This window comes from Piliocolobus tephrosceles, chromosome 11 (assembly GCF_002776525.5).
Source record: "Piliocolobus tephrosceles isolate RC106 chromosome 11, ASM277652v3, whole genome shotgun sequence".
Classification (NCBI taxonomy): Eukaryota; Metazoa; Chordata; class Mammalia; order Primates; family Cercopithecidae; genus Piliocolobus; species Piliocolobus tephrosceles.
Genome location: NC_045444.1, coordinates 68185456 through 68199763, shown reverse-complemented (window position 1 = coordinate 68199763; position 14308 = coordinate 68185456). Strand labels below are relative to the sequence as shown.

General features: G+C 36.3%; 1 protein-coding gene across 9 annotated transcripts in view; it reads left to right on the top strand.

Moving 5' to 3' along the window:
• The window catches only part of PDE1A (phosphodiesterase 1A), a 404293-nt gene that overhangs the window by 359023 nt on the left and 30962 nt on the right, over nt 1-14308 (top strand). For 2 of the 9 annotated variants that reach the window (XM_023212371.2, XM_023212376.2), the window contains one exon: nt 13728-14132. The exons of 5 other annotated variants lie outside the window; for them this stretch is intronic. In XM_023212371.2, the coding sequence (XP_023068139.1) occupies nt 13728-13771 (44 nt within the window). In that variant the 3' untranslated portion in view covers nt 13772-14132. Of the gene's footprint in view, nt 1-8224; nt 8295-13725; nt 14133-14308 lie in introns of those variants that run through there. 2 more of the 9 variants (XM_023212374.2, XM_023212373.2) reach the window with 2 other exon arrangements.

The window sequence follows — 14308 nt, the reverse complement described above, 5'->3', positions numbered from 1 at the left end:
GCGGCACTATTCACAATAGCAAAGACTTGGAATCAACCCAAATGTCCATCAGTGACAGACTGGATTAAGAAAATGTGGCACATATACACCATGGAATACTATGCAGCCATAAAAAAGGATGAGTTTGCGTCCTTTGTAGGGACATGGATGCAGCTGGAAACCATCATTCTTAGCAAACTATCACAAGAACAGAAAACCAAACACCGCATGTTCTCACTCATAGGTGGGAACTGAACAATGAGATCACCTGGACTCGGGAAGGGGAACATCACACACTGGGGCCTATCATGGGGAGGGGGGAGGGGGAAGGGATTGCACTGGGGAGTTATACATGATATAAATGATGAATTGATGGGTGCTGACGAGTTGATGGGTGCAGCACACCAACATGGCACAAGTATACATATGTAACAAACCTGCACGTTATGCACATGTACCCTAGAACTTAAAGTATAATAAAAAATAATAATAATAATAATAATAATAATAATAATAATAATAATAAAGTTTAAAAAGTAAGCAAACTGCTGAAATATAGCAAGATTCCATTTGTAGAAAGTTTAAAAACTAAAGAATAGGTTTTAGAATATGTATATGATAAAACTAAAGGACTTTTTTTGAAATATTCAGAATGGTTCTAGGGAGTAGGATGATTTTTTATTTAGAAATAAGTAGAATTTTACTTCCTAGATTGGGCACTAGACACACAAAAGTTCATTTTATCATTATGATTATGTCTGACATATATGCTTTATATATGCATATATAATTCATTCATATACATGAAATATTGCATAACATTTTAAAAATGATAAGCTATTAAAGTACATCTACTAAAATAGTCATCAATTTTAAAGTCAGTGAGTATCAGATATTACCATTTTAATTTTCCAGTACCTACCACTTCTAGTCTTATATGCTGAAAATGAAAGTTTCTTTATTACAATTGCATTGAGATGAAAATAAGCAGGTCATATGATGTTTAGCGCTTTGGAATATTACTTAAGCATCCAGGCTTTGAAGAGAATTCCAGATGTTTGGTCATCATCATATTAACCCTTAAGCTATATTTCACAGATATCACAGAAACATCTCCCTAGTCCTAGAGCAGTGAGAGATTGTAGATCCTTAGGCTCCAAGGTATGAGGCTCCTGGGTCATCAATAATACCAAAACTTTTTTAAAGAAGAATTTTATTCAGTAACTCTTCTATTAAGGAACTTGGAAGATCTGTCTAAGAATGTTGTATGTAGACACATTTTTGACAAGGGGCTTTTCAAAAAGTAAAACAATGCTTTTCATCATCCCCCAACTGTTTCCTTTTTTGCTTAATTTTATCCACTTATGGTGAGGAAAATGTTTTCATCAGTTCAGCATTTCTCAGCATCTTAAGTCTGCACCCTTTTCTGCACTGCTGAAGAGCTAACAGGAGATTTTAAGCCGGTGCATGGCTATTCTTCTAGTGAGGCAGGTGGAGGGCAATAATGAGAATTGTCCCTCCCTTCTATTTCCACCCATAAAGTCCCAGGCAAATCATGTAAGCTTTCTTGGCCTCAACATATGTAATTATGGAGATAATAACATTGGCCATATTGAAAGTTCACTACTCAAGGAAGCAGAGATTCTCATGAATCCTTGACCAATCACCAGTTTGCTCCAGACTCTTGAAGATCTAAGAAGCAGCTTTGAGAGGAAGATACCTATGGAATTGAGGAAAAAATCAGAGCACTTTTGCCTATATTGGACCAGTAGGATGATAAATACCCCCTAATAACAAAGGAAATCATATACAAAAAAGCAATGTCTAAATTTTATAGGGTCACATAAATGTAGCTCATTTTCATTAGTGGCCTGTATATATGTGTGTGTGTGTGTGTGCGCGCGTGTGTGTGGGTGTGCATGCACACAAAACATTCATATATGCAAGTTTATTATATATTTTACTGATAAAAAGAATGTATCACATATAATTTATAATAATAAAAAATATACAATAGCCTTTATTGTAAATTTTATATAGCTGATTCTCAAAGAATGCTTTTTGTTGACTTTTGCCAAATTATTTTGTCCCTAGTCATTTATGATGGCTACTGAAAAATGAGTATAGTTTAGAAATGAATGTTGGTTGATATTTCATTTATGCCAGAAGTATAGAACCAGGTGTGGTGGTGCATACCTGCAATCCCAGTGACTACAGAGGCCAAGGCAGGAGGATCACTTGAGCCCAGGAGTTCCAGGATGCAGTGAGCCATGATTGCACCACTGCATTCCAGCCTAGGCAACAGAGTGAGACCCGGTCCCTGGAAAAAAATTGTTAAAGGCCAGGCACAGTTATCCATGCTTACAATCCTAGTGCTTTGGGAGGCTGAGGCCAGAAGTTCAAGACCAGTCTGAGCACCACAGAGATACCCTGTCTCTAAAAATATGATGAAAGCATAGAAGACATAGGTCAGAACTTGACTTGTTCATCAAAAATGGAGACAACTTCTTGGTCATTTGATTTGATACTGGTTTTGAATACTAGAAAAACTTTCTCAAATCACATGCTATTTATAATGTAATAGCTAAAGATATGATACACGTTTAAATTTAATCTCTATTTTAAACATTATCTCCATCATTTTAAACAATAATAAAACAGTAAGTTAAGACTTGATCCATAACTTTTGATGATATCCATGGTGTAAACACTCCCATCATGACTAGTTTCAAGCTATCAATATGATGTGTCTGAGCTTGGAGTTGGGAAAAGATGTGCACATCATATATTTCCATCATACAGATATGGCAGACATATCAGGACATGTCTTAACCTCAAAACATAGATAACAGTACCATGCCTCAAAATAATTAGGCAATGGTGAGTTTTACTAATAAACTTTTATTATCTTTCTTTTAAATATAATGTATTTAATTCTAAACTTATGTAATTTAATTTTTAATAATGAATGTCTTTAACAACCAGCTTGCAAAAATTCCTGAAAAGTAACAATCCGATCTGATGAGCCTGTAGGGGCCGGCTGCAGCACACTGCTGTCCACAAGGCCCTGTATGAGCCATGTCTGTCTCCAACTCCTTATCTGGCTTATTCAATTTCCCGTTTATCCTCCCCTCGCTGGCTTTTGTATCTACCCCAGCCACGTTAACCTCCACACTGTTTCCTTCTCGTCTTTATTTCCACACATCAGGTATTTCCTGCTGTAGGAGTTTTTACAGGATTTCTCTGTCAGAAACATTTTACCCCCAAATACTATGAGGCTGCTTCCCTGTCCTCCTTCAAGTCTAGCTTACATTGTAACCTTGTCAACAAGGCTGGCAAAAAATTTCAAATTCCACCCACATCCCTCCCTTGCCCTTCTGATTTCCTCCTCAAGTACTTTCCCATGGCATTTATTCCTGTCTAGCTTATAAATAGTTGACCTATTATACTTCATTTTTATTATCTGTTTCACCCCCTTAAAAATAAGGTTCATTTACAAAAGGATGTTTGTTTCTATCTCTGATGTATCCCAAGCTCTTTGAACAGAGACTGGCACGAAGTAGGAATTCAAATGATTATCTGCAGTAGGTGGGGAAGAAAGAGAGAGACAGAGAGCAAGAGGGAGGGAGAGGGAGAGAGAAGGGGGTAGAGAAAGGAGGAGAAGGGAAGAAGGAAGGAGAGAGGTAGAAAATCTACCATCTAGACCCCAGAATACAAAATATATGATCTTGCCATGCCCTTGGAGTCCTCTCTATGCCTTCTCTAATCATTTATTTCCATCTCTTCCACCCATGAGCTAATTACTATTTTGAATTTTGTGATAATCATTCTTTTTTTAAGCTGTTATCCCTCTTTGTATAATTTTAAACAATGTATAGTTTAGTTTTGTCTGTTTTAAAACAGTATAAATGGAACTGTGCCATATATATTCCTTTATGAATTGCTTTCCACTCAACAAGATGCTTTTTAAAATTTAATCCATGACAACACAAATGTTGTTCTGTTTCAGCAGGAATTTTTTGGATTTTGCAGAAAACATGAGACAGGAAAAAAATCCAAATACTGCGCAAACATTTTTTAAATATTAGTATTTTGTTTAAGTCTGTGCATATCATATCCTTAGGTCACAAATCAGGTGCATAAATAATATACCTTTCATTATTTCTCTGTGACCATAGTTTCTAGCTATGTCCCCATGCTACCTGTTTGAAGAAAATAAAGCTTATCATTTAAGTGTTTTGACTGAATCAGAGTAAGCCTGGTCAATCCAGTGTTTCTGACCTCTCTTTCCTCCTTCTTTAGATGGTGTTGCAGTCCCTGGGGACTAGCGTCATGGTATTAATGAATTTTGGATGAGCATCAGGTCCTTGCTTGACCTCTGGCCTCTCTCTCATCTTTCCAGACAGACAGCCCCCATTGGTTTTTGGCTTGTATTACCTTCTGACTCTGACCCCTTGCTTCCCCAAAGCAGGTCCCCTCATCTTTGATTTCCACAGCTTGCTTACTCTCTTTTTTTCTCCTTCTCATTGTACTTCTCAGGGCTGAAGGACAGGCTGCTCTTCACATCACAGAGTCACTGGGGTTGACTGAATACTGCAGGCGCTCTCTCAGGCTCTCCTGCCCTGACATTCTACACAGCCGCCCCTCCTCTATTCCTTGCACGCTGAGAACACCCACCTTGTTCAGAATGCTGGATAAGGGAACATGACAAAGATCTTCTCTAACCCCTGGATCCCTGACTTTTTCTCAGAATTCTTTCTTGCTTTCCTCTCGGAAATAACTCAAAACGCACAGGGATGGCCAAATTCAGAGAGCAGGTCCCGTCTCAGAGATTATAACTGTCTTAAGTCTCTTGAATCTTCCAACTTTTTTCTCCCTTACACCTTACTTTTGGTTTCATAGGGGGGAAAAAAATGTCACTGGAAGGGTAAGGAGTTAAACTTTTCCCTCCTCCGATTTGAAAGGCACCTTCATATCCCTTTTTGCTTCTCTTGGGGAAAACCTAGATCCATGTACAGGGAGTGAGAAACCTGGATCCCCTCTGCAAGTATGGGTGGCAAGGTAGAACTTGATTAAGTATTTTCCAAAACCTGTTAGCCATGCATAGATGTGGCTTTTGAATATGAAGACAAAGGATAGATGCCTTTGTTTCTGGGGTAGCTTGGTAACAACCCCTGTGTCTCCTTGTCTAAATAGGCATGAGCCTGTGATAACAAACAAGAAGAAACAAAACCAGATCAGCTAATAATTCACAGTATCAGCTCATCAAGACACACAATAAGCTTTTGCAGTTGTTTGAGGAGAGAAGTGAAAAACAATGTGTGATTACTAAATTAAGTGTATTTAAAATACTATTATTCAAAGAACATTTATCAAGCATGTTTCATCACTTTACAGAAAAAAGATCAGAAGCTTATTTTTTCTTTTAATTATAATTTCTTTTAATTTATTATAATTTCTATAAATTATTATAATTTAATTATATAATTTTAATTATAATTAATTATAATTTCTTATAATTTCTTTTAATTAAGTGATTTAATGTGATGGAACTGAATCATGTGATACAAATTAAATGCATAATTTTATACCCATTGAGGTTAATAATGTCAAAGACATATTTCAGGAGGAAACTGAGCAACAAAAGAGACATTTTTTATTATGGGGAATCCGAATGAAAGAACAAAGCTGGAGGCATCATGCTACCTGACTTCAAACTATACTACAAGGCTACAGTAATCACAACAGCATGGAACTGGTACCAAAAGAGATATATAGACCAATGGAACAGAACAGAGGCCTCAGAAATAACACCATACATCTACAACCATCTGATCTTTGATAACCCTCACAAAAGCAATAGGGAAAGGATTCCTTATTTAATAAATGGTGTTGGGAAAACTGGCTAGCCATATGCAGAAACCTGAAACTGGACCCCTTCCTTACACTTTATACAAAACTAAAGAGCTTCTGCATAGCAAAAGAAATTATCATCAAAAGAAACTACCATCAGAGTGAACAGACAATCTACAGAATGGGAGAAAATATTTGCAATCTATCCATCTGACAAAGGGTTAATATCCAGAATTTATAAAGAACTTAAACAAATTTACAAACAAACAAACAAACAAACAACCCCATCAAAAAGTGGGTGAAGGATACGAACAGACACTTTTCAAAGGAAGACATTTATGTGGCCAACAAACATATCAAAAAAAGCTCATTGTCACTGGTCATTAGAGAAACACAAACCAAAACCACAATGAGATACCATCTCACACCAGTTAGAATGGCGATCATTAAAAAATCAGGAAACAACAGATACTAGAGAGGGTGTGGAGAAATAGGAATGCTTTTACACTCTTGGTGGGAGTGTAAATTAGTTCAATCATTGTGGAAGACAGTGTGGCAATTCTTCAAGGATCTAGAACTAGAAACACCATTTGACCCAGCATTCCCATTACTGGGTATGTACCCAAAGGGTTATAAATCATTCTACTATAAAGATACATGCACATGTATGTTTATTGTAGCACTGTTCACAATAGCAAAGACTTGGAACCAACCCAAATGCCCATCAATGATAAACTGGATAAAGAAAATGTGGCACATATACCCAATGGAATACTATGCAGCCATTAAAAAGGATGAGTTCATGTCCTTTGCAGGGACTTGGATGAAGCTGGAAGCCATCATTCTCAGCAAACTAACACAGGAACAGAAAACCAAATACAGCATGTTCTCACTCATAAGTGGGAGTTGAACAATGAGAACACATGGACACAGGGAAGGGAACATCATACACCAGGGCCTGTCAGAGGGTGGGAGACTAGGGGAGGGATAGCATTAAGAGAAATACCTAATGTAGATGACGGGTTGATGGGTGCAGCCAACCACCATGGCATGTGTATACCTCTGTAACAAACCTACACATTCTGCACATGTATCCCAGGACTTAAACTATAATAAAAATAAATATAAAACAAATGAGATAACCTGTTCTGTTTTATGTAACGTGTAGAACAATCCTAAGGTGTTAATTGAATTATGTAAACTATTTCTTCCAAGGAAATACTTAAGGGATTATAAAAGCCAGCTTAAAAACTTGAGGACTGTAACAGAGTATAAATAGTGAATTTGCCCTTCTTTCTGTACCGTGTGTAATGTAGAGAACTTTTAAAATAAATGCAAGAAACAGTTGTTTTACCCTCCCCTGATTGACTCTCAGAGTTTCTCTTGCTCCCTCTGAAAAGTATCACAGTTTGAATCAGGCCGAGTCTTCCTTTTGCTTTCAGAGGATGTGAAAAAGTTGTTATTGAAATAATAAACAAGTAATCATTCTGAGTACCGCCTTTATATTCCTCCTTTGCTTCTCTGTGAAAAACCTAGGTCTGCGTCCATGGACGTCATCGGGAAATCAGGCTGAATGGCATCGGGAAATCAGGCTGAATGGCTTCTGGCTCCACTCCCAAGCTCTGATTCTGTGGACACTTAGAGAGGCTTTTTCAGTGAATATTTTCAAATCACGTTTAGTACTACTAGATAACAAGCTGCTCAGGAAGAATGAATAGTAGTGTTAGCCTTGGTACCCCACCCAAACTAGTTACAGAGCAGTGACTCTCAAAGACCTACATTCCCCTGTGGTATTTATCTGTAGTTTTTATCTCATGTGTCTCTGTGAGCTTTCTGAGCACATTTTTTTTTTTTTTATTTGCCAGCAATGCCTATTAGTACTCACCAGTGGGCCTCACTCTTCTACATCTGTTGCTTAGAGAAAATAAAAATTGATTTTTTGAAAGTAACAAAAACATGTCAATGTTGCTTTGCATTGAATTACTTTAAAAAGTTGTGTTTATAAGGCATGTGTTCGTAAAATATTTGCTATTCCTTTCCACTATCTTTTTAATTCAATCAAAACCCTTCATGTAAAGCCTACTTCACTTTACATTATAACTTCTAAGTTCCCAGGACTGAATCCTAAGAAATTCTGAGAGAATATACATGTACATTTTAGATTTCAACAGGGATGAATAATTAAACAGAGGAAAACAAAGTCATTCAGAAATAAAAACTAGAGCTTGCTATCATTCTCTAATTATAGTTCAAAATGCAATTAGAAGTTTAAATGAGATCATGTTAGTAATTTTATATATTTTAAATTATTAGTAAATTAAATGAATTATTATATTATACATTTCCTTTATTGTTCTTATTTCCAATTTAACCTCTTCAGCTTTGTCTTCAGGTCATGTTCTACATCATGTTAGCAGTACAATAGAGCAGGAGTATGCATTTGATAGAGTGGAACTTTCAGAAGATAAGAATCATAAAGTTCTAAGAAGTGATATTCAGAGTCACTTAACCCTAGAAGAGCTTAAATAATTGTTTGAATGGTGAGTGTGTGCTTGTGTGTTATCCATTCATTCACTCATTCCTTTATTACAAAGGTATAACTCAATAGTTTTCAACCTGGGCAGCCTATCAGCATGATCTGGACTATTATTTTTTAAAGTTCAACATGACCTTTCTCCAGTTCACAGAGGAAGGTCCAGGTAGAACACTTTTGTGCATTTAAATCAGTGCAACAGGACGTGTAGGGGAAGAGCAGGAAATATCAGCTCATGGTCAGGATAAGCCAAGTACAGATCTAAATCTGAGCCATCTTCACCTTGGCAGGATGAAGTCAGGAAATGGCAATGGGAACCTTTGTAGTTATATCCATCTAGGGATAGGACAGTTCCATTGTGTCTATCCCGCATGATATCTATATCTTGGTTCATACTGCCGTACCCTGGAATGTTTGCTCTCTACTCCTGGGAAGACCAGTGGACAAGGTCATGACTGGTCCTGGAACATGAGGTTACTCTTCACACAACTTGAAGTCTAGCTACGCCTATGTTTTCCTATGTCTCTACCTTTGGTTTTGTTCTTCCCTCCTCATAGAATGCTCTTCCTGGGCCCCCTCCTCCATTCTGCTTATTAAAATCCTACCTGTTTTCCAAGATTCAATTAAAATGCCATCTTCTCCAAGAAGCCTATCACTTAGTTTTATAAACATAGCTGTCTCTTTCATACTGTAGTGTAGTTAGACTGCTTATCATATTCTACCTTGCATTCTCAAAATAAGAAGTGAGAAATGCATTTGCAGGAGGCCTACTCAAATTAGAGTTCTAGTAAGAGTGGAGCTGGACAGGACACATAACTACACATGCCTTATCGAGGTTCTGTTATTCTGCTTTGGGTACGTGCACCATTTCTCTATGCAATGAGAGCCACTGTGTATTATGAGATATGATTGGAGTATGTTTCAAATGTAAAAACTATGGATTTTGACAAAAGGTAGAGAACCACTAATCAAGTCATTACAAATATATTTATAGAGACCCCCTATGTACCAGTGCAAACAAATGCCTATCATCTTTTTTCTTGAGAGCAGAACTCAAGAAGTGCTCAGCATCAGATTTCTGGTGCCTCCTACTCAGGGCTAGGTAAGAGCTCTGTCAATGTTGATTAGAGGAAAGTTGGTTCCACTTTGTGGAAGTCTGATGTTAATGGTGAGTCCACATAAATGAAATAGTATTACCCACTATTTGGTACTATGTTTTTGTTTGTTAGCTAAATGACATTAAAAATCTAATAAATCACAAAAGGGCAAACTGAATGTAAGGGTTGTTCCCCAAAAGTTTCTCCTCATGTTTTATGTCTGCATTTGCTATGTTTTCTGATACCTCAAACCTAGTCACTTGCTCTAATTGTACTTTGCAATATAAGTAATGCATGCAAGAGTGCATGGGAGTTTTGTGGCTTCTGAAAACTCTGAGACAAGAAGTATGGAAATTTGGGAAGTAGAGGTAATAATGGGGAAGGGAGTATTGGGTTGGATGTTGCACTGTCGAACAGAGATGATGGGGCAGAGTAAGCTAAAGTCTTTGGGTACAAGGTATGGAACAGCTCTCAGAGACAGTTCTCTCATTCTGGTGCCGCTCTCATCTAATAGGAGTGTGATGCGTGAGCAGAATTTGACTGAGTTCATGTGTAATGCTCACACCAAGGACAGACTCAAATGCTCACACCAAGGACAGACTTTGTCGTATACCCCCAATAACTGGCCCAGTTCCAAGTACTAAAAGTACTTCCAAATTATTGGAAGCTCTGTTGTCTTAACCTTACACCTTGAAGAACAGAAATCCCTTCTTTTGTCACCGCTCTTCTCTTCTCTCTCCAAAACCTATGGGTTTCTGTTCCTCTTGATTTCAGGTCTCTGTCCATCTCTCTTCTCATTCTCCTTCTAAAATACTCCCAATTTTTCAGAACAATTTAGTTCTGGTCTAAAGATTAATCAATTCAACAAAGGAAAAGCCTGATGGTTTCCCTAAAATGACATCTATAATTCTTCAAACAAAAATCATGTACCCTACATAATATGCAATGCTGCATATTGTCTGGGTTGATCATGATTTGTCTGTTATTTTCAACTTAATTAGAATTTCTAAATATATTAATTTCCTCATTATCCTCAGGACATTTTTCAAAATCTTAATCACTGTACCTATGACCTACATTTGTAATTAGAAAATATCACATGAGTTACGGAGTTAGATGGTTGCTTTAATGTTTAACATTTTATGGTTTATTTAAATTATGTTTTCGCTAGAAAAGCTCATAAATTTTCTCAGTAGGAAACAAAAAAATGGGAATAGGTTTTATATCACTGGTTAAAAAATTTAAAAACAAAACTAGAAGCGTTTTTCACTAGAAGTAAAAGAAACATTTAAAATTGATGGGAAAGTATTAACATTATTAAAAGATCAAATTTGCCTTACGATTAGCATAGTATTTTAATATATCATGATAGTTCACTAATTAAACTTTACATATTGTTTATATTCTTAAAATGCAATATTGTGTATTATGTATTGTAAATAATCTTTGTAATTATGTTGGTGTTAATGCCAAATCAAACGTAGATTCGTATTATACTAACTACATACTTATGTTCCAGGAAATACACTTGAGTTTTACTACAGTCACTATCCCGTTTAGTCAGACAAATAACCCTACAATTTAGATATTATCATATCTAAATCCAAGGTGAGAACTGAGGTCTAAGGCAGTGAAGTAAGCCTCCAGCATCACAGGTATATACATGTATTACAAATGAATCTAACTTTCTCATTTCTTTTCACAGTTTCATATAGCACACAGAAAATTCTATGGTATAACTACATGGTAGGAGTAAAGACAGAAAGAGGAAAGAGTTTCCTGTGAAACCTTACCCCAAAGACTAGCATAATTGCTTCATCAAATCTACTTCTGTTTAATCTTAGCACAATTTATCCAATGAGCTTACAAATGTACTCATAAGATTAGTTATATCTCACAGATATTTTTATTTTTAAAAGTTGAAAATTATGAATTTGGGAGTGAAATTTTATATCATTTATTTATTCACCCATTGGCCATCTATACAAAAAAATTACAGCTAACTGTACAAGAAAAGAATTTTAGTCTGACAAAAGTGAAGCTCACTCAGAGAAGCTAAATTATTTGTCTAACATCACAAAATTAATTTTTGAAAAGGTGGGGCTTTTCATCTACGTTGTTCACATTCAAAATCAGTAACCTGTATCGTTCTATAAGTTAATTGTGATGGGTTGGTTTAGTTAAATTCTCTAAACTTCCCTCCAGAGCAAAAAGTGTGTTCCAAATCTACTGACGGAAGGATTCTGACAGCAGCAGAACTTAAGGATATTTTAAGTGATATTGTGTGTGTGAGTCTGTGTGTGTGTATGAAAAAGAGAGAAAGGGAGAATGTGTGTGTGTGTGTGTGTGTGTGTGTGTGTCCCATCCACTGTATTTGCATGGATGACAAAAGTAAGAAAGAAGGTAGAAGGAGCATGCCTGCATTCCCATAGAGATTATTAGCTGGCTTGGTGATGATAAAATGTTTTCCCAAGAGTGGCAGGACTAGGACAAGAAAGGATCTAGGTTGGTAGGAAGATGAGTTATCAGATGATGTACTCTATACTAAATTTATGAGTAGGGGTGGTCTGTGAAGCTCAGCTGTCTTGGAGTAACTCTGAGATGTTTGCTCATAGTTAGATAGAGTCAGGATATTAGAAGTTATTTCCAGAGATTCCACTAATCCTCTTCATCCAAGGTATGCATTTTGTCCCTCCCATTTGTTTAATGGGAACCCTAGCAGATGGTCCTCATTGAGTATTATAGATTTTTTTCTTTCTCTGTTTCACATCTCATTGTTATGATTAACAATTTTAGCCAATACTGTCTTTACTATTATTTTAGTTGTATCACTCAGAGCTTATGACATTTGTTGTGTTGATACACAAAATCTATGCCACATGTATGTGCAAATAAATAAATATAACTAATTCTTATGGTGTAACTTTCAGCATTTATGTTTCAGTATGTTTTTTTCAATGTACAATATTCTTTCCTTAAAAGTGTATTTCCCTAACTCTACTAAACTAGAAAGGGAATCAATATAAAGTCTGGTAAATAGTAAAGAGAAGAAACCTAATTTCAATGAGTTTAGGATTGTTCTAAAACCCACATGTGGCCAAAATTGTCCTTCTATAGTTCATCTTAATGCTTATGAGTTTACCAAATGCTTATGAGTTGAAGAAATTATTTATGATTTTTATGTTAAATTACAAAAAATTAAGATTATATTGGGAATGATTATAACTTGTCAGATACACACACATACACATACACACATGCACACAAGACTTAATAATTTTCTTGATGCCTTTCAGGAGATTAAGGAATGATAGAGCACAATTCCACATGAAAATCATGTTATAACCTATGTGACAGCATTAGCCCTTCCAGGTCTGTAATTCAATCAGAAATTTTGTTGTTGTTAGCATATTTCAACATTTTTTTAATAGGAGAAAGATATTTTCTGTGGAGAAAGGAAAAGGAAACATGATTTTATTCTATTTTATTTTGAAAATAAATCACAGATAGAATATCATTTCTTTACATAATAAAATTCTACATCCAAGTATTTGCATACTATTTGTTAGCAGACAATATTAATAGGTTTCAAGATAATCTCTCATTAGATTCTTTTTTTTTTTTTTTTTTTTTTTTTTGAGGCGGAGTCTCGCTCTGTCGCCCGGACTGGAGTGCAGTGGCCTGATCTCAGCTCACTGCAAGCTCCGCCTCCTGGGTTTACGCCATTCTCCTGCCTCAGCCTCCCGAGTAGCTGGGACTACAGGCGCCAGCCACCTCGCCCAGCTAGTTTTTGTATTTTTAGTAGAGACGGGGTTTCACCGTGTTAGCCAGGATGGTCTCGATCTCCTGACCTCGTGATCCGCCCGTCTCGGCCTCCCAAAGTGCTGGGATTACAGGCTTGAGCCACCGCGCCCGGCCATCTCTCATTAGATCTGAGAGTGTCTGCTCTAGTTGATAACAACTAGAGTTGGCCTCTATAGGAATCCAGGCAATAATTCAAGTAGAGTAAAAAGTAAGTTGAATTATAAAAATAAAATCATCTTAAGATCACCACTGATGAATACAAGAATCACAAAAGTTTCAATAGCAAAAGCAAAGTATATTAAAAATTAAAGAAAATATGTCAATTATGTTTCTCTTCATAGTTTTACCACAGTAATTTTTTACACACATGACTGATTATAAATGGGAATTACGTTTTTTTCACAACTTCTTTACAGCATTTTCTCTAAATTATTAAAATAAGTACCCCCTTTTTTTTTCAGAAGCAAGAACCAGTTCACAGAAGCGTGAGTTTATCCATCAGTAAACACCTTTAAGTAAAACCTCATGCAAAAGGTGGCAGCTCTAATCTGACCAAAAGACTTGGCGATTTTGATATGCTTGCTGGAAATCTACCTTGTCCTGTGTGAGAAAGGGAATCCATTTTTGCAGATTGCACAATAAGCATCATGAGCCATATAAATAACAGCTGTAAACTCCTTAATTCACCGAGCTCAACCACTATCAAACAGATTCATCTAGTGGCTACATCAGCACCCTGTGCTTTCAAATATCTGTTTCAATGGGATTTTGTGGCATTTGTCTTTACCGAGTGCCAATAAATTTTCTTTGAGCAACTAATTGCTAATTTTGTCATTTCTACAATAAAGCCTAGTCCACCTGTTTTCACCTTAGATTGTCCCTTTTCTAAACCGTCAGAAAGGTAGTGCAAATTGTTAAAAAAAATTATCTTTTACATTAATTCTACCATTTGTCCTAAGGTATAGATATCTTTGAAAACATATTTATATTATAGTGAGAGTGAATGGCAGGGATGAAATGTATCATCCAAAAACCCACCAGG